Source organism: Uranotaenia lowii, chromosome 3 (assembly GCF_029784155.1).
Source record: "Uranotaenia lowii strain MFRU-FL chromosome 3, ASM2978415v1, whole genome shotgun sequence".
In the NCBI taxonomy this organism is placed as follows: Eukaryota; Metazoa; Arthropoda; class Insecta; order Diptera; family Culicidae; genus Uranotaenia; species Uranotaenia lowii.
Genome location: NC_073693.1, coordinates 27,668,967 through 27,690,133, shown reverse-complemented (window position 1 = coordinate 27,690,133; position 21,167 = coordinate 27,668,967). Strand labels below are relative to the sequence as shown.

Below are 21,167 nucleotides of genomic sequence, written 5' to 3'. Positions count from 1 at the left end.
TGGCTACAGCGAGAGAAGGAGAGTTGGCCCCCACAGATAATCACCCAGCCAGACGTTCCGGAGAGTGAGTTGGAGTTCAAGATTTCCGTAATTGTTGCCCAACCATCACCACCACCCAACCCAATCATTACCCGCTTCTCTAGATATGACCGAATGTTGAGATCCATAGCCTATTGCTTGCGTTTTGCCAGAAACACTTGGGAGAAAATGTTATCACCATCGTGTCACTTATCAGTTGAGGAGATTGAGCTTTCGAAATCGGTTCTGATAAAGATTGTTCAAAGAGAAAGTTACGAAGAAGAAATAAAAGCACTCAAGAGAAAGAATTCCGTGGGAAAGCGCTCAAAACTTAAACTTCTGAACCCGTTTCTCGACTCTGATGGAATTATTCGTGTTGGTGGCCGGCTGCAACTCCTGAGTGGTCCCTACTCCGCCAAACACCCAATAGTCTTGCCTGGATTCCACCACTTTACGAGATTGCTCCTGATAAATTATCACGAGAGGTTGTTGCATGGAGGAAATTCCCTCACCCTTGCCACCGTCCGCGACGAATTTTGGCCCGTAAATGGGAAAAGAGCCGTGAGAAGCATCATTCGCTCTTGTTATCGCTGTACTCGAACCAATCCACACCCCATGAGCCAACCCACTGGGCAATTGCCCCTAGCCCGAATTACTCCAAGTCGCCCATTTCTGCACACCGGCATAGATTATTGTGGGCCTGTTTTTGTAAAGTATCCCAATCGCAGAGCCAGCCCAATCAAAGCCTACATAGCCATATTCGTGTGTTTTTCGACCAAAGCAGTTCACATCGAACTGGTCGGTGATCTTACCACTGCTTCTTTCCTTTCCGCACTTCGCCGCTTCGTCTCTCGACGAGGTCGGCCTCTCCACATCTATTCCGACAATGCCACCAATTTCTCGGGAGCCAAGAATGAGCTCAATGCCCTCTTCGACATGCTTCACAATGGTATCGAAGCAAAACAAATAGCCTCCCGTCTCGCATCAGAACGCATCCAGTGGCACATGATTCCGCCGCGCGCTCCCAACTTCGGAGGATTGTGGGAGGCTGCGGTTAAGGTTGCCAAACGTCATCTTATCCGTCAAGTTGGAACTACGACGCTTTTCTTCGAAGATTTGGTGACCATCCTGACGCAGATTGAAAGCTGCATGAATTCCCGCCCGCTCTGCCAAATGTCCGAGGATCCAAACGACTACGAGGTGTTAACTCCAGGTCACTTCTTGACTGGAACATCGCTTCAAGCCCTGCCGGATTTGAATTGGTCAGACGTTCCCACAAACCGTCTCAACCGATTCCAATTAATCGCCCAAAGGACGCAGCAGTTTTGGTACCGATGGAAGACTGAATACCTTCGAGATTTGCATCGATTGATCGTCGCTGACCCTGTGCGTGTTGAGCTACGTGTCGGCCAAATAGTCATTCTACGAGATCAACAATTGCCCCCGATTCTTTGGCCACTAGCTCGCATCGAAATGCTTCATCCCGGCGAGGATGGAATAACCCGAGTAGTTACTTTGCGCACATCAACTGGAAGTTTCAAGCGAAGTATCAGCATGATTTGTCCGTTGCCGAACGAGGAATTCTACCCTGATGCAGCCCAAGATGACAACGAGGTGATCCCCAGTCCAGCGAAGAATGAAGACATCGAAGAAAATGTTAAAATTAAGTAAATTATTGTGAAATGGCACATTTCAGGTGGCCGGCTTATGTTAATTCTTAACTTTATATTTTTCCACAATTTGAACTGTTCTAATACCTTTGAAATTCAAGTGCTCCAATTATGTTCAGTTATGCTTTGATTTAGATTTGAATTACTCGAAATGTCAATGTAAAAGTCAAAAAGAAATCGAGAGCAAAGAAGTAAGACTCTCTTCCGTTCCAACCATCCTACCATACGGACGTAATAAAAAGTTTCCTAAACATCGTGGTTTACTTAAAATAAAAGTAGTCAGTTTTTTGTACAATAAAATTCGGTTTTTGATTAAAGCAAGTGGTCGGAGTTTTTAATAAGTTTTCCGGAAAGACGATTCCACAACTAGACGTATCACAAAACTTGATTTCATTTAACACATTTATTGAAACCTACAAAAAGTTTGCATGTAAGCTAAAAAATTATCTAAAATTCAGTTTGGCTTAAAACTTCTTTAAAATTTGATAAATGAGAAAAAGTAAAAAAAAAAAACATAAAACTTATATAACTTTTTTCGCAAAACTCAAAATTACTTGAATTCTTAAGAAAAGTTAATAATTAATTTAAAACATTGATTTTTAAATGATATGTTTATGATTTGATTTTTTGTATAAAATGTGCAGAAATTTCTTAAATATTTTTTACTTATTTTCTAAAGTCATTTTATAAACAAAAGCTGATGGAAAGATTGCATATTCATATACAGGGTACCCAAATTAGTCAAATTTAAATTAATTTTTTAATTCATTGCACCTTAGAAAAATGTAAATTTAGTGGCGTTTTGTAAATAATGTATTGTGTTGAGCGTTTAGGAGAACAAAAAAAACGTAATAAAATTTCGTCTGGAATTGGTTTCTTGAACTCTGTACTTATTTAGTTACACTTGCTAATGAAAACCCATTCTGAAGACGAGGTAGGGTTTTTGTATGTCAAATTTTAAGTTCCTATACAAAAAATAAATTGAATAGCAATCAAGAATCAAAGTAAGTTTGCATTCGTAAACGTCGATGATCGTAGTAGATCGAAATGTCTCAAGCCAAGGGTGATTCAAGAGCAAATTCCGCCGGAGGCGAGAAAGAAATCTGCCTCGCTTGTTAACACTTTTTTTTTTAAATACATTTTAAGATGAAGTAATTTTCCGTTACTACGGTGAAAATTTTACTTGGAAAACATCTTCAACCCCAAAACCTCCCAAATGTTTTGAAGCAAAAAATGTCAATCTGTTGCATACATTTAGGGGTAAAAATACTTCAAAATATTCTTTATGCTTAAATCATGAAAATAAATCTTAGAATGGTTAAAATTTTAACTTAAACAATCGCATATAATGCAAAACAATCATATTCCAGCATATGGAAACGCGATTTATGGGATTTAGTTCTGATTTGCATGTTGTTGCATTTTGCCCCAGACAGCTAACTGAATTCTAAAAATATTTATTTAAAAAAAATTGGTGACTGTTCGAAAAATATTTATACACCAACAATGTTGGTATAGGATAATAAAAGCAATATAAATTTTGTAGGTGATATCATTAAGCCAATTTGAAATACTAGAAAAAGTTTGTTATGGCATCGTAAAATGTAAAAAATTGTACATTTATTGCTCGATTTTTTTTATCAACTTTAAAAAACTCTTTCACGATGTTAAAAATTATGTCATCATCAATTTGTTATCATTCAATAATAACTTTATTTCAGTATATTGAAATAAAAATTTAATGAGTGTTGTGGTATACAAATGTTGCATCTAAACCTGCTTTTGCATGATGCCCCGTTTGACGGTATCAAGTTTTGGGTCACGGGTCTCGATATTTATTTTTCACTGTTTTTGTTGTATTGACGATATTGTGCCTCGGATTTAAAACATAAATTATCGCACATGCGACTTTCTAGGGAAAAAAATTGGTTGAAGTTGTTTCAGTTTCACAATGTTTGATCTGAAAACGGTAAATGAAGGCTACATTTTTTTGGTTTTTTAAATATTTCGTGGCGTTTTGTTCAAGAATATCATAAATTAGCAACTGATTGAGACGAAACCTCTCTTACAGGTCTTATATTGGACAGCTGAACAATATGTCTTGCGTGAGCTTTCATTACGTCGTATGAAATATCTAAAATCTAAATATCTACAGACTACAAATATTCTAAATGGAAAAAATATGCAGCTAGTTTATGTAAGTGTGTTGAATCTCAACAATATTGGTCACTCTAGAAGCGAATTCCACATAAGGTTGTTTACAATCAGGCTTCTTCGATTCTCTTGATGTTTGCTCACTTTTTCTCATCTCCTTGTCAAACTCCTGGGAGCATGGGTGGCAAAACTCAGTTTATTCTTGGTACGTTCACAAGAAAAGATGCTACTTTCCTAATCAAAGCTTCCAGCGGTGTCCTGATTTTCTAGAAGCCGTCCTGATCTTAATTGCAATTGATTTAGCAATAAAAACAGTTTAACCTCTTAAATCAATGGTAATCTTCGGTTCAGATGATATTTGAACGGTGTTTTTCGGTATAAACTAAAAGCCACCTAACTTCATATCTCTTCTGCTGCATAAATTAAGGCGTATACTGCACCGCTATTTCGCCTTAATTTATGCAATCTAAGAAGAGCTGCATTTCATTTCCACCAATCTACTGGGGTCCTGAAAAATCCTGGTTTTTGTTCTTCGCGGTGTCCTAATTTTTTGATGAAACCACCTGTCACCTCTTCTTCAAACGCTACCTTTTGCAAAAAAAAAAATCAAAACAACTACCAGCAGTAGGCATGGTAGCGGATAGAAATTGTTTATATTTTTTCTACGTTGTGTGGTGGGAGTCTAAATAATTTTTTCCTTCTTTACGCTGAGGTGTATGACTGAAACACAGGGCGCTCTTTGTTTAGAATTCTCTTTCTCCCACTTGGATGCAAATGCTCTCACACTTGCCGTCCTAGTCACTTACAGCTCGTGTAAACTCGGGTAACGAGTGGAGCACGATCAGCGAAAAAGGATTACACTCGGAAGCCGAACTGAAAACAGTGTTGGTTCCTCCCGGCTCTTTGTTGTTTGAGAAGAGCCGACCAACCCTGCCTGGGAGGAATATGCTTTCTCACTCTTAAAACGATCAAGCAGCCCACATTTTGTTGAAGAGCATTTCAATCACGCAGTTATCCAATCGCATTCTCGCAGGGAGAAATGTTCATTAACTTCTCCGTAACTGGCTGAGAAATCAACGACCGAACAAAGTTGTAAATGCTGAAATGCTGAATATTACGAGAAATCATAATTTCAATCTTTAATTACATCTTTGTTTACAAAATCAGATACAAAAGCATGCCAGAATTATTGAACGTTCCCAACAATGAAGCAGGTTGACAAATGCTGGGGCCAATGTTCCATAATCCCACGGTCCAATCACACATTAAAGCTGTCCTTGTGATTTGGTGAAACGACCAAATTTCATATGCAATTTGAATTTCTTTTCCTCCTAGGAGCGATGAGAATAGCGAAACTATACTTTTGCTTTCACTGAACAATTCATTTCACTGATCACACATTAAGTGTTTTCAGAGCCACACACCAACAGTGCTCTGTCAGTAGAAGAGTGATCATTCGTTTGAGAAAAAAATTCTCCCCGCTCTCTCAGGAGGATGAAATGCTCATTAAAAATAGACTCAGAATTATTCGGAGCGAAAAAGTTCACTGTTTCCTTTTGATCAAGATGAGCAAAATGAAGCCTGTTACAATCTGTTGAAGCGTTTGTCCAAAGTGTTGCCAGTATGACAAGTTTGTTGAAAAAAGTTACAGTTTTTCGCGGGAAAAACTGTAATGGTTAATCCAAATGAAATAAATGTTCTCTTTGGTATTTGTTTTCGTCAAGAAAAGTCGTACTTATTTCCCTACCCGGAAGTCAGAAAATGGTCTGACGAAACATTGGTGCCGTGACCAGGATTGGGCAGCTTTCGCCGGAAGATTGATACTTTTGACACTGCGTTAAGCTGCCTTCTTACCTGTTGTTTAAATCTGTGCCCGTGATACAAGAAGCGACTAGATTGAACCGGAAACTAATCTGACCCCAGCCCGAGGAGCATAACTTTGTGGCCGACGCGTTACCCTACCGTGTAACCCTAGACGCATCAAGCTGAACCTGGACCCATTGAGTGAGACTGAACCCATCTAACTGACCCCAGACCAAGCAAGTGGATATGGACAGAATATTGTCATCGTGTAACCAGACCCAGTGAGCAACGATCCAAGCCACCCGGTAACCCAGTTTAGTTGTCCCGCAGTAATGTTGGCCCGCAGTAAGTTGACCCGCAGAACCGTTGTCCCGCAGAGCCATTTTCCCGAAGATCCTCAACTGTCCAGTAGTCAGCAAGCACGATAAACCTACCTTTCCGTTCCATTCTGACCATCCAGCTGATGAACACCGAAGCACCCGTTGACCTGCTAGACGATTACTAGAAATATTTTCATGTTTCCCGCATAAAACTGCAGATTTAAAGATAAACAGTAGACCACGCTGATCGAACAGATGAGTTAAATTAAAAACTAAACAAAGTTAGGGCCGCCAAATGTAAAACGTTCGTTTTAGGTGGCCATTATGTTGAATCTCAACAATATTAGTCACTCTAGAAGCGAATTCCACATAAGGTTGTAAACAATCTGTTGAAGCGTTTGTCCAATGTTATGTTTAAAGTGTTGCCAGTATGACAAGTTTGTTGAAAACAGTTACAGTTTTTCGCGGGTAAAACTGTAATGGTTAATCCAAATGAAATAAATGTTCTCTTTGGTGTTTGTTTTCGTCAAGAAAAGTCGTACTTATTTCCCTACCCGAAAGTCAGAAAATGGTCTGACGAAACAAAGTGTATTTTTTAACCCATTCGAGACCGACTGCACACCGTGTGTGCAATGGAAGTAGTTTTAACCTTTTCATGATTTTGAAAAAACTAGTGGACAAATTTTCATGGTTCTTGAACCAATAGAATTTTAAAAGCATAGATAATCGTAATTTGGCATTGGTCTTCAAAATATCTGAGGTTGAAAATGACTTATAAAATAAGGCAGCGCAAACAGAGTTTCGTTTCATCGATACAGACTAGAGATGTACCGAATATTCGGTCGGCCGAATATTCGGCGCCGAATATCGCCAAAAAACCGTTAAGCCGAATATTCGGCTCACCGAATAGTTGAGCTAAGTATTCGGCCGAATAGGCCGAATATCTTCTACAGACTTGTAAATTTCTCAACTAATTTTTGATAATTTCTAAAATATCCAAAAGTAATGTTAAAAAAGCTACACAATCATTAAAAACTGATGGTTTTAGCAAAACATGTTAGATGTATCCGCGTTTTTTTCACTGTTGATCGAACAAAATAATGCTGGAAGGTATCGCTTTATGCTATGGTTATAGTTTATTCCAGATTTTCGGGCTTTCCCATAAATTCAGTAAAGAATCCAGAGAAGTCAAACTGGACGAGATATCCAGATATCGCTTAATACTTCCCTAGTTTTGCTCAGATTAATTCGGATTATTTGCTAAATCAAATCAAAAACTCAAATTCCTCTTTAAATTTTTTAAGATTTTGTGTGCAATTTTTCAAAAATTTCGAAATAACCATAAATTTTACCATTTTTTTTAAATCGTTCTGAATGCCTGAACGTTTCGATAAGTATGGTTGAATGAAAGTCTGGTTTGCTTAAGGTTGAAGATCGTCTATCTTTTCAACAACTATTGATCGAATTCGACCTTCATCTAATCCAATATCAGAGAAGCAATTTCAAATAGCTTGGCACATGACATGTTTATCCCAGATTTCACAGGAACACAATCTCTTTGATGATAAACGCCCTAGAAGCGACTAGTCATCTGATGTCTTTTCAGCTATTGGTGACATTTTAAAAATCAGAAAGATCCTTACTTTAAAAATATCTTGTAAAACATCATCCGATCATATCATCTGGTTGAAAATATTCGACTAAAAACATGACGGGCATTAAGATGGAAGAAATAGAAAACATTGAAAAAATCGCTTAAGGTTTTTTCATTGAAAACTCATTAAATTATTCGACCGAATATTCGGCCGAATATTCGTTTGGCCGGATTGTTGAAAAGGTCAATATTCGGTATTCGGCCGTTCGCCGAATATCACTATTCCGTACATCTCTAATACAGACAGTAGGTCATCTGCAAGCTATTTGTGCTGTTTTTGTGGAAGTGTGCGTCGGTGATTGTTAAAGTTATCGTGAGAGGAGATTAACTGAAATTAATATGCATATAGGACCTGGTGTATAGCGTTTGTGTGACCTTCGTATTGTTAAGTCAAGTCTTATTTTTTAGTTCTCAAGCTTAAGAGCGTGCTGTTGGGTGCTTCAGCCCTTGGCTGAGTAATTTTAGTAAATTCTACTTTAACCAACGTGAAATCTGTTTCTTGAAAAAATTATTTACGGTAGCTATTCAACTAAACGTATGATCAAATAAATTTAAATTATTGATAGCTTATAAAAAATTTATCTGAAAAAAAAAAACAAATGAAATAAACTTCACCTCTTTGGTAATTGCTAATAATATCATCATCATGGATTTTTTTCATCGAATGTATTCAAACATAACACGATTTTCTAGTAAATTCTTGTTTCATATTGTAGTGAAATTTTTGACATTTTAACGTTCCGTTCGACGTGCCTTCATAAAATTAAGAGCAAATCACCCTCCATTCAAGGTGCTATTCAGTAGAATATACGCAAGATTGTGTGACGATCATTAGATTTTTCAATTTATATATTTCATGAAATATAGATCTAAATTATTATATGAGTTAGTTGCCGAAGTTAAATAGTTGAACAACTTAAATAGTTTTCAGATAGAAAAAATTCACAGGAAAAAATGGGTTAAACCCTACCAAGTTGAAAACATGAACATGCATCATATTCTTTCCTTTATAACCAAACAAAAAATAAACGAATGATGAACATGTTTAAAATGGTGTATTTTCATTTTTCTATCCATTACACACCGTGTGTGCGATGCGGCTCCTCGAAATAAAATTATTTCGAGGAGCGGACTGCACACACGGTGTGCAATGGACATTTTTGGTGAAATTACGATTAAATTTTGGAAATTTCATTGAATTCATGTTTTTTAGATAAAAATTGATCGAATCAAAGAATAAAATTTTTTCGCTCCTGGGGGACGCGTTCGAAAAAAGTCGCCGTCTCGAATGGGTTAATAAAACTGTTTGTTTACATTTTTTTTTCATACGACTTAATGAAAGCTCACGCGAGTTATATAGAATTTAAAGTTGAAGGACAAAAAAGAAATCTCTTGAAACACTAAAACAAATTTCAATCCAACTTTTCATAACCTAACACGTTGACATCATCTAAGAATTGAATCACTCAACATTCCTATTTTTCTTATTTTCATTTCCTAACTGTTTTTTTTTTCAGATGGCTGTTCCTCTTATTATGCTTCTGATGATAGTCATCATAATCATCATATACATTTTACAACCAGGAATTTCGGAACCAATTCCACAAGACACTATACGAAAGTTATACTTCCTCGATGCTAGCGTCAATGAAGAAAGTTATCCTAACTTATGGATGCTTGATATGAGCAATGAAACCACGTTCCAACTTCCCATCTCAAAACCATTTTTCGTTCATCGAACTATGTCTAAGTATATCTGCAATAATTGTGGAATCCGAGACATCTACCGGGAATCCTTCAGTCGATTACCCAGCCTACGAACTCTTCATCTGAATGATAACAAAATACATTACATCCATAAAGATGCATTCGCCCATAACCCAAATTTGGGTGATCTTTCGCTCAGAAACAATCGTCTACTGAAATTCAACTCGGCAGCAGTTGTCAATCATCTGGATTCGTTACTCTGTTTGGATATGAGCGGCAATCTTGGGTTCGATTTCAGTGAAGTAGATTTGAAGGCGGAACATTTGAAACGCTTCCTGTGCAATCACTGCAACGTCACCAAACTGGATAAACACTCATTGATCAAACTTCCTTGGATTTCATCGTTACATTTACAAAACAACTCACTCGAATACGTTTCAGAGGACACTTTCGAGCAATTGGAGAGAATTGAAAACATCAACTTCAGTCATAATTCGAAGCTAACGCATCTAAATTTAAAAAGTGCCACCGTGAGAAAAATTGTTGCCAAAAATTGTAGCTTGGAAGGAAATCTTGACACTGAAGAGCTGCCAGCCCTCGAACACTTAGATGTTCGATACAACAGGATATCAAGCTTGAACAAAAATGGCTTTCAGCAGAATCGCGAACTTCGAACTGTACTTCTGGATGATAATATGATTGAAAAGTTTCCAACGAAGTTGCTGAATTCAGCTTTGGTTCGACTCTCGACGCTATGCCTGGATCGAAATCCCATCCAGCCATGGACAGGAGCAAACGAAGCTAAGGAAAGTTACTTATCCCTTAAACTTCGCCAGGATTGTCTCGATGATCAAGAGTCATTGAAACGGTTTGAAGACTTTCTGCCTGACCAGGATGGGGAAGCGGTTTATAGGAAGAATTCCAGAGGCAAGTGCTCAGGAAATTCGTGTAGTTTTCTTTCCACAAACGTCGTTCATATAGAGTCAAATTATTTTGCGGAGATGGAAAATATTACCGAGGTCAGCATATTACACAACTCGCAGTTAGATTTACCTCCCAACAAAATATTTCTTCGTAGCGAGTTCATCCAACGTTTGTCAGTGGTTAATTGTTCCATCACTTATATCTACGATTCATCTTTTCAAGAGCTTCCCAATTTGCATTTCCTCAATCTGGGAGAAAACAAGATTCATTCTCTTATGACGCCTGGATTGTTCACACGGAACTCTAAAATTGTGCACATCAATTTGTATGGCAATAACATCACGTCGCTGACACCGGACATTTTCCTGCATCTAATCTCGCTAAGAGTGGTTCATCTAGATTCAAATGAAAACCTCCATCCGCTGCAAAATAAACCCTTTCTAGAAAGCCAATCCTTGCAGAGGCTCAGCTGTCGGCACTGCAACTTTACAATCATTGATCCCGAAACCTTCAGCCTCCTACCCAATCTTATTAGTTTAGATCTCCAAGGCAATCGAATCGACACAGTTCATCGGGAAGCCTTTGAAAACAACAAAAAATTAGCATTCCTTAATCTTCAACAAAACTTGCTAAGCATTTTTGCTCCAGAACTGGGCTCGATGATCGCGTTGCATGAACTCTGCTTGTCCGGTAACCGAGCTTTCAATTTTAACTCCCTTAGCAACGAGAAAAATTTGGAGGATCTGGAAAATATACAACGTCTGGAAACGAACTGTTCTGGCAAAATCGTTTTGGAAAATCGTTTCGTATCAGGACCAAAAATGGAGAGATCTGCCAGAATGATACAACATCCATCGAGCACGTCAATCTCGTTGCAGGAAAGTGTTAGTTTGATTATGGCGCTAGGATTTATGCTGTACTTTGTCCAATAAAAATCCGTAAAATGTTCGTGTAACCAGCATTTTCAATGAATGAAATATTCCGCAAATTGTTGTGGTTCGAGAAGAAATACTAGGACTCTTATAAGTGTTGTGAGCCTACTTTAAAACGAACACAAACACATACAGGATGTGATGGCTAGCATCTTACAAATGCTAAAACCACCAACCCACAGGAGTGTACTATGTATTCCGTGACCGGGATTCGATCTCATGACCGTTAGCTGAGAAGACTCGGAGGCTATCCTCTACACCATAGACTGCGGCTTATAACGCCTACTTGGTTGAAAAATTCTACGGAATCAAAGCAGTCGAAAGATTCCCTTTAATTCAACCACGGTATTATAAAAATTCAATTACCGGTATTTCCGTTAAAAAGCTTTCAAAACATGTTTTCTGATTTTCAAAATCGTCTTGCAGTTGAAGTTGGAGGTTGAAAAAATTTGGAAGACGTTTCATAAATGTAACAAAAAAAGATTCGTAAACGATTAAAAAATGATTCACAAGTGGCTCCAATAAAATTTTGGAAAAGATTGAAAAATATATAAAATTTTTTTCGAAAATGATTAAAAAACTATTTAAAATTGCAAAATGATTCAACTCAATACAATATTTGTAAAAGTTCCCACGGCCGAAACGGATCTGCACTCAGGGTCTTAAAAGCAAATGAGCAGTTTGTTCTGGTGTGATTATAGCCCAGAACCCGCCTTTTTTTTTATTTTGTCTTGATTGATGATTTTTTCAGACTACTTCCGGCCTCCGGTGATGAGTGAAAATATTGATAAAAAAATTTATACAAACAGTCTAACATGTGTTTAAATGCTGACTCTGTTGAAAGTTTTGTTAGAACTGAAGTAAGAATTGATGTTAACATGTGTTTGAATGCTGACTCTGTTGAAACATTTTATGATTTGAAACAAACTAGATAGTTTTCAATCAGTTTTCAATAATTTTAATTTTAAATTGCAAGTTTGTTTAAGCCCGGCACCGCTTAGAACGATTGTGATAAACTTGGGCTGTTTATAAATAAAAACATTTTCGCCTTTTTTTTAATTCAAAAATATCAATGAAAAATTCAGTGATTATTGTGAAGCAATATTAAATTTCTTGTAGCTGTACCCCTTTTTTCAGTCATTGTACACGTGTACAGTCTTTAAATGTTGTGGTGCGTTAGTTCGTTAGCTGAACTGAAATGTGTGAAGTTTCATGATAAAGCTTTAGTTTAAAAAGTTACATCGACAAGTTTTAGCAATAATCAAATCTCACATACACCTTGCAGTAAGGTTGATTGAGCTTGGATTTTGGAGCTGATTGAATAAAATTTGAGTATTTGTACTCCTAAATATTTGGTAAAAAACACTTAGTCGTGTCAATTTTTGAACAGAAAATGATGAAAAATTTACCGGAAATACCGGTTTTTTACCGTCCCAAAAGTCGGTATTCCGGTATTGAGAAAATGGACGGTTTAACCGGTTTTACCGGTTTCGGTAAAACCGGTTAGACCACCCTAGTTTATGGGCTGATGATTAGTACCATTTGGTCGAATAGAATTGTTACTGTTTTAACATTAAGTTTTAAACAAAAAATAGAAATTGATCACTTGATTTAGTTTTTGAAAAGTCGCCTGATTAAATATTAGTAATGGGAGGTAAAGGCAAATTCAGCCTGTTCGTTACAATTACCTTTAAAATTAAGCTAGGAAATCACTTATTTAATGTTCTTAGAAGTGGCCCCAGATTCCTTTCCTATACCTAATTAGATTTGAATTAACAGTTGAGTCTTTTACGACTATCACGGGCCTTTCTTATTAACCCGAAATTCCCGGTACATTTGAACTTTATAAGAAAAATGCCTAAAAAAAGTATTTACTTAAGTAGTCTGATATTTAAAATGAATTTTTGAAAAAAAAATCGAATGATTCAAACACTATTTTGAAATTTCTGAAAATATGTTTGAGTAATTGTTCAGAAACGTTTTAAAAAATAATTTAAAAAAATAATAATGATTGAATGAGTAACGACTCAAAAGTTGTTGAAAAATAACTCATAAAATATGATTAATAAAGTATTCAAAACCAATAAAAAAAATTGCAAAAAAACCAAAAATCATTCAAACGATTTGGTAATTTATCAAAAATAATGTTCAACAAATTGAAATCGTTAAACACAATTATTAATGGTTAGAAACCAATTTAAAAATAATTTCAAAATAGTTCATAAATTATCGAAAATTGCTAAAAATGATTCAAAACTATTCAAATACACAGTGTATTGAGAACCGATCCAGCATTCGAAGGTAAAGGATGAAGGATCGAATCTCGATCTTGCTGGCCAGAGCTTTAAAATAACAGGAAACCTTACCAACTTTAAAAAAGAAAATAAAGTTATATCTTTTTAAAACCTTTTACACAAGCTAGGTATATGGTTAAAAGGGCTTTTAAAATTAAGATATCTTAACTAAACTTTGCATAGATAAATATATTTTTTCTAGCTTTTCAAATATAAACATGTAAAATATAAAATCATATTCACTTTCTTCAGCGAATACTTAATTTAATATTAAAAGAAAGAAATCTCCACCATGATCAATCAACCGTGAAGTAGTTCAATGTATGTATGTATGTATGTATGGGTCCCCCATCGGTAGCAAGGTCCAGCCTATGTCTGTGTGGCTTGGCCTTCGAATTGCTTCTCAGGCTTCCACGGCCGATGGTTCGTCGAGAGAAGGCATCCAACCTTCAGAGACCTACAATGGTTGGCAATCCACTCCGCTTGCAATAGTCTCTTCAGTTTTACCCCAGATGCATTCCCTCTGAAATATATAATAATTTGTACAATGAAACACATCTTACCTGTCGGCAACTTATGGGATTCGAACCCAAAAGTTTTTCTTGCCGATACCGGGAATCGAACCCAGTACGCCTGGGTTACCAGACTTGCGCCAGCCTATCCACTAGACCACATCGGCGCTCTATCAACCGTGAAGTAGTTCAATGTTCACAAAAACAGACGTGGAAAACATTTCTCTCTAACGCGAAGTTTCCTCTATAAATGTACACTCTAACTAAAATCAAGTTATCACCGGGGGGCTATTTAAGAGTCATATATTCCGACAAAATGTGCAATAAACTGACAATTTCAAAAAAAAAATCTCAAAATAACAAAATAACAAATACAATTTAAAAAAAAATAAGGCTTCACTTTAAAGGTTATCGATGAAAACGTCGTTCATAAGAAGAAAAACGAAATATAATCATGGAAACCTAAACAAATAACAATTGAAATTATTTCTCCATTTGGAATAACAAAAATGACAAAAAAGACAAAACTGACAAAAATGACAAAAATGACAAAAATGACAAAAATGACAAAAATGACAAAAATGACAAAAATGACAAAAATGACAAAAATGACAAAAATGACAAAAATGACAAAAATGACAAAAATGACAAAAATGACAAAAATGACAAAAATGACAAAAATGACAAAAATGACAAAAATGACAAAAATGACAAAAATGACAAAAATGACAAAAATGACAAAAATGACAAAAATGACAAAAATGACAAAAATGACAAAAATGACAAAAATGACAAAAATGACAAAAATGACAAAAATGACAAAAATGACAAAAATGACAAAAATGACAAAAATGACAAAAATGACAAAAATGACAAAAATGACAAAAATGACAAAAATGACAAAAATGACAAAAATGACAAAAATGACAAAAATGACAAAAATGACAAAAATGACAAAAATGACAAAAATGACAAAAATGACAAAAATGACAAAAATGACAAAAATGACAAAAATGACAAAAATGACAAAAATGACAAAAATGACAAAAATGACAAAAATGACAAAAATGACAAAAATGACAAAAATGACAAAAATGACAAAAATGACAAAAATGACAAAAATGACAAAAATGACAAAAATGACAAAAATGACAAAAATGACAAAAATGACAAAAATGACAAAAATGACAAAAATGACAAAAATGACAAAAATGACAAAAATGACAAAAATGACAAAAATGACAAAAATGACAAAAATGACAAAAATGACAAAAATGACAAAAATGACAAAAATGACAAAAATGCCAAAAATGCCAAAAATGACAAAAATGACAAAAATGACAAAAATGACAAAAATGACAAAAATGCCAAAAATGACAAAAATGACAAAAATGACAAAAATGACAAAAATGACAAAAATGACAAAAATGACAAAAATGACAAAAATGACAAAAATGACAAAAATGACAAAAATGACAAAAATGACAAAAATGACAAAAATGACAAAAATGACAAAAATGACAAAAATGACAAAAATGACAAAAATGACAAAAATGACAAAAATGACAAAAATGACAAAAGTGACAAAAGTGACAAAAATGACAAAAATGACTGTTTTGGCACCGGAACACTTTTCGGACATAAATTAGAACTCGCGACGACCAAATAGTTTCACTTAAATTGAAACAACTTTATTTCGACTCGTTAGATTGGGGGTTTATTGCTCGGGGTGCTTACACGGCGACGGATTGGTTTGGACTGTGTTGCTTCCTATCTAGCTATATACAGTGTTGCGAACGGGAGAACAGAATAATAATGAAAATCTATCTTTTCATCCTACACCAATATCAAAATAGTTTGTAGTGGTAAACTAAACGAGAGAGGAAATAAGCATAACTTTTAACCTGAGTGTTTTTACGCTCTGCTGAACAGAGCTTATATCTCCCGAAAGCTCTTTTAGATCTCTTTCGGTGGTCTTAATTCCCGTCGGCTAGTGTCAATCTCTATCCCTATACTACCACTATTGAGCGGTGAGTTTTCACTCAAACATATGCCGCCCGCCTTGAAATACTTATTTCAATTAAACTAACGGTAAATTGTGTTTACATTGCATCTGAATATCATGATCACCTTTTTCTTAAAAAATATCTCCTGCAGTGTTGTGTATTGAGTAGTGTGTTCGCTGTATGATGTGTGTAGCTGGAAAACTGGAGCTGCTCGACATAAACAGTGGATTCGTTCAGTCTGGATGGAATTGTTTATGCTGTTGGCTGCTACTTGGAATGAGATTGCTGGCTGTCTGCTGCTGAAGATGTTACGGACCCGGATTTTTCCACCAGGACGATTCGGTTCAACGTTTGGCAAGTGAAATGTTTGCGATGTTTTGGTACTTGGAGGTTTTAGTCGTCCCGGAGAATCGTGTGTTGCTGCCGTTGTTGCCATCACTGCTGCTCAGGATAGTTATTTGTACGAAATTGCCAAGGTAAGTATCAACAACATTTTGAGTGAGATTTCAATGGATTCTAGTGATTTTTTTTTCTTCCAGATTGCCTATGCTGTTGTACTTTGCGTTGTTGCGTAAGCACCTTGACTCCCTGACTTGTAAACGCAGTGCTTAAACTGGACCCTTCTGAAATGAACTGGATTGGTGCCGGAAGTATGCGGGGTTGACTCTAAGCTGCTTGAACGGTTACGTGAAGGGCACTTTGCGATCAGAATGACACGGTAAGTACCACATATTGTATGACGGGCCTTCGTTCTGATCACATTGGCATAATTCGTTCAAACCGTAGGTTTTGATGCTCATTGGCTTTGAACGGCAATAGGCGCTACATTTCCGCAGATCTAAGCGCCAGATTGTTTGTTGTGGGTGGCTCCACGATGACCTAATATGGATATGTCTGGCTGGAGGCTGATGGCGAACTGGAAAGGCTCGACATTCTTCGAATCTGCCTGGTGGTATGCTGTTGCTGTTCTGTGTGAACGGAATGGGGAGAGCACATGATCGACTGCCGATGTATGGACCCTGGGGCATCGATCCGCTGGACTTCGAGGTTCATCAGATCCGGTTGTCCCAAGTCGTGTGTGGTGTTGGAACCGTTTGGATTGGCCGCTCGGCTGTGGATTGACGGAGAGGATGGACATGCGGCTCATTGGTGTTTGGTTGCTCCAGAATACGATGACCATCTGGTGTGGGTGATCAATCTGCCTCAAGCGGTTCATAACCTGAATGCAAATTGGAAAGTGCTTAGCATATCTGAAGTAGCATAATATACCAAGGACTTTCCTGAAAGCGGAGGCGCTGGGCCTCCGCGCATGCTCCTACGACTTTTGACCATCTTTATTCGGATGATGACATTTTTTCAAACTTCATTGGGGATCTCTTCGGGACCAGACTGACCTTTCTTCAAATTATCAGAGGGTTGAGATGCCTTGTTCTGAGGGTATATGTTGATTTGTACTAGGGGTTCTCGAGAAACTTGGATCGTCAGTAGATATGGTGAGAGGCTTCAAGAGGAAATTCTTCTTTTTCTAAGGAATTCTACTATTTCAAGACCTGCAGACTTGAATCTATATGTTTCATTAGAGACTACTCTCAAGCAGTAGTGTTGCATAGCGTAGAGTTAATCTTAAAACGGTATGGGAGAACTTCAAAAAACATGGCTCAAGATTATTGTTCTTAAAATGACATGATTCTTCATAAAGCAATCTTCAAACGATGTGGAGGAACTTTAAGCAATATGGTTTTGAGGACTACATGATTCTTCAAGCGAATTCTTCAAACGTTTAGATTCTAATTGGGGATGCGGTTCTTCAAACGACATGATTCTTCACAAAGCAAGATTCTTCACAAGATACGATACTTGAAAAGGCATGATTTTTCAAGCGATTTTGGTTACTTAAAGCGGTGTGGGTGGCGGACTTAACTTCAATCATTTGCTTTAGTTTTTGACGAAATGTCATGACCGTTTCTCTGGAAGACTATGAATACTTTCTCTGTTAGGAATTTCAGTGACAAAAATTCTGACTCAATCATACAACTTTCTTTTTGAATGACATTCAACTGAATTCATTCCCTCTGACATAAATCTGACGACATTTTTGTTCACCTCTTGTCTCATTTAACTGACACAAATCTGACTCATTCTTGGGTAGGGCAGTCTGCTTCAACTCTGACTGTAGGTGCATCAATTCAGTTCGAAATCTCAACGCTGCGTGTTTCGAGCTCCTAGAACCACGTGAGCTGCTTATGTAGGTGCTTGTAGGGCTAACTAAGGTATGTGGAACGTTTTGCGGAAACTCGACCATTCGACCTGACACAATCCAACCAAAAACTGTGTTTTGTAACGTGGGACCATTCGTGACCTTTCTTCGTTCATTCCTAAACAAATCTGTGTAATATTCAGCACCAATGATGACATCGATCCGCTTTGACTCATGGAAGTTAGGATCTGCTAGCAAAGAGGAATCGGGAATCGACATTGGCGAAGGATGAAACGATGACGAAGGTAGCCGCAGCGTGAGTTTGGGCAACACAAAGAACTGCATAGTTTCTCGGAAATCAGATATTTTTGGTGAACGTGAACAGACTTCAGAACGTATGGTTTTCGTTGACACTGACTGAGATGACCCAATACCCTGGACTGACAAAAACGTTGGTATTTCTTCAAGCTTCAGCTTTCTCGAAAACTCTTCAGTCATCAGACAATGCTGCGAACAAGAGTCCAGCAGGGCTCTAGCCGTCAGAGCGTTACCGTAGCGGTCTTGGATCTTGATAAGAGCGGTAGGAAGCAGAGTATTTGATGCAGGCTTAACAGGTAGTGCTACGTAGCTTTGGCTTGTGCTTGGCATTGGTGAATTGATTTGTGTGGTTGTGTTTGGTGAATTGTGTGTTGCATTTAGCGGTTGAGTGTGTGTTTCCGTAACTATTGGCATGGTTTGTTGTCTTTGCTGTTGATAGGCTTGCTGTGTATTAATATGGGTGCTTTCAAGATTAGGTTGTGCGTTTGACAGTTGACTGAGTCTCGGATTTGACGGATTTGGAACGGAGGATCGCGTAGCATGCAACATAGTGTGATGCTTTTGTTGACACAACCGACAACTGCTACGCGTGCAGTTTGTCGCAAAATGACCAGGCTGCAGGCAATTTCGACAGACTCGACTTCGATTGGCGGCTTCAACACGTTCTGATATCTTCAATCGAAGGAATCTCTGACAGTGAAACGGTGAGTGCCACGTTTCACTACAGAATGGACACTGGTTTGAGGACTTAACTGTTGTGTAGCTTGCTGATTGGGTTCTTGACTGGTGATGATCGGTGACATTGTAACGGGGTTCTGTGGCTGGAGCAACTGACTGCAGAACGGAACAGTAGCTGCGCAGAAACTTCCTCATGTCCTCGTATTTCGGTACTTCTTTGCTGTTGTGTTGAGTTTCCCAGCTTCTTAAGGTGACAGAGTCCAGTCGCGAGTAGAGCATGTGTGCCAGAATTGTGCTCCAACCATCAGTGTTCTCGCCGACCTTCTGCAGCATCATCAAGTTCTTCTCGAACTCACTTATGAGATTGTTGATGCTCCCATACCCCTCTTTTCTGATCGGTTCGAGTGAAAATAGTGCGTCTAGGTACGCCTTCACTATCAGCTTCTTGTTTTCATATCGTTCTGTCAGAATCTCCCAGGCGACACTGTAGTTAACGTCTGACAGTTCGATAGAGAGAACTTCTTCGAGTGCTTCGCCGCTTAACGATGACCTGAGGTAGGAGAACTTCTCCATGGGTGCGAGTTGACCGTTGTTGTGGATCAAACTTTGAAAACTGTCGCGGAATGAAACCCATTCGCGAAGTTTTCCACTAAAACTGGGCAATCGGATTTCTGGCAGCTTAACTCTTGACCCCATGGAGGCATGGCCTTGACTGTGTGAAGAGTCGTCTACGATCGGAGCTCGCTCGGGTTTGTTTTGAAGTTTCGACAGTGCACCCTTCAACTGGAAGAAACGGTCTTCAAAACTCAGCAGCAGCCTGTCGTTTTCTTCCTCACGTTGTGCTTCAGCTTCATCTTTGGCGTCACCATAGAGCTCCTTGGCCTTCTTCTCTTCACTTTCATAAAAGATCAGCTCGATTTTACTGCGCACTTCATGAAACTCATCAAACACGGGTTCTAAGGCCTCAAGCCTAGAACTAATCTGACACTCATCACGTTCTGGTTCGTAATTCTGTATGAATCGGTCGACACTGTCCATGAGAAGCACTATTTGCCGTTCTCTTTTCTGCAACAACTTCAACTGAACATTTTTCGCCATTCTGACCGGAAACTTTGTCCACTTCTAACTTAAATTCAAACACTCTGACCTTTCAGAGCTGAAAAAGCAGCGATTCAACCCAAGTGTGGGCAAATGTAGAGAATAGTTTCCAATTTCCAAAATATCTGACAAACTTGGACCAAATTTGCCCAAAACTGACGAAATTCTGACACAAAAAACTGACGGAGGCGTAATAACTGTTGAAGTTCAGGAGTTGATTCTTAAATTCTGACAAAATATCGAACGATTTTCAATTTCTGACAAATTAGACACCTTTGGACCCAATTCGTCCAATACAGAATTAATAGTTGCTGACTCAGACTTCGAATTTCTGACGAATTCAAACTTGTACCTTCAGACAAGTTCTTAAACTGACGCTTTGTTTCTGACACAGGCTTAATATTTGACAATTTTTCAGACGGCTTGTAAACTGACTCAATTTCTAACAAGTTTCAGACCAGATTCCGAAAATATTCACTTAAGAATTCCGACACAAACTGATTCAGACTTAATTCTGATTAGATCTCCGACTTAAACTTAATTTCTGACCATTCAGACTTAATTCTGATAAGTTTCCGACTCAAACTTCAATTCAGGTTCAAATTCTGACACAATCATAAATTCTTGAACAAACTTGTGATTTTCCGACAAATTCCAACACCTTGGACCCAATCCGTCCAGTATCGAATAATTCTGACCAAAATATCTGACTTGCACCTTCTGTGCTACTGACTTGCACCTTAATGTGCTTCTGACTTGCACCTTAATGTGCTCTGACATGCACCTTATGTGCTTCTGACTTAGGGTATTTGCACTTAAATTTGATCAACTCTACGTTCCATCCGATCGCGACGCGAATTTGTGAGACTAGCAACCCGATAT

At 37.6% G+C, this 21,167-nt stretch overlaps 2 protein-coding genes across 4 annotated transcripts in view; one reads left to right on the top strand and one right to left on the bottom strand.

Moving 5' to 3' along the window:
• LOC129755576 (protein artichoke-like) overlaps positions 1-13,723 on the top strand; it is a 41,502-nt gene extending 27,779 nt beyond the window's left edge. For 2 of the 3 annotated variants that reach the window (XM_055752132.1, XM_055752133.1), the window contains exon 2: positions 9,137-13,723. In XM_055752132.1, the coding sequence (XP_055608107.1) occupies positions 9,137-11,182 (2,046 nt within the window). In that variant the 3' untranslated portion in view covers positions 11,183-13,723. The remainder of the gene's footprint in view (positions 1-9,136) is intronic. The other variant, XM_055752137.1, reaches the window with a different exon arrangement.
• A 4,324-nt stretch (positions 13,724-18,047) lies between these two features.
• LOC129752048 (uncharacterized) lies at positions 18,048-20,285 on the bottom strand. The gene has a single exon (XM_055747838.1). The coding sequence runs from the start codon at positions 20,283-20,285 to the stop codon at positions 18,048-18,050; it is 2,238 nt and encodes a 745-aa protein (XP_055603813.1).
• Between the last annotated feature and the right edge of the window lie 882 nt (positions 20,286-21,167).

Excerpts from the sequence above, each read along its gene's own strand:
- LOC129752048 (XM_055747838.1), bottom strand. The coding sequence starts at position 20,285 with ATGGCGAAAAATGTTCAGTTGAAGTTGTTGCAGAAAAGAGAACGGCAA.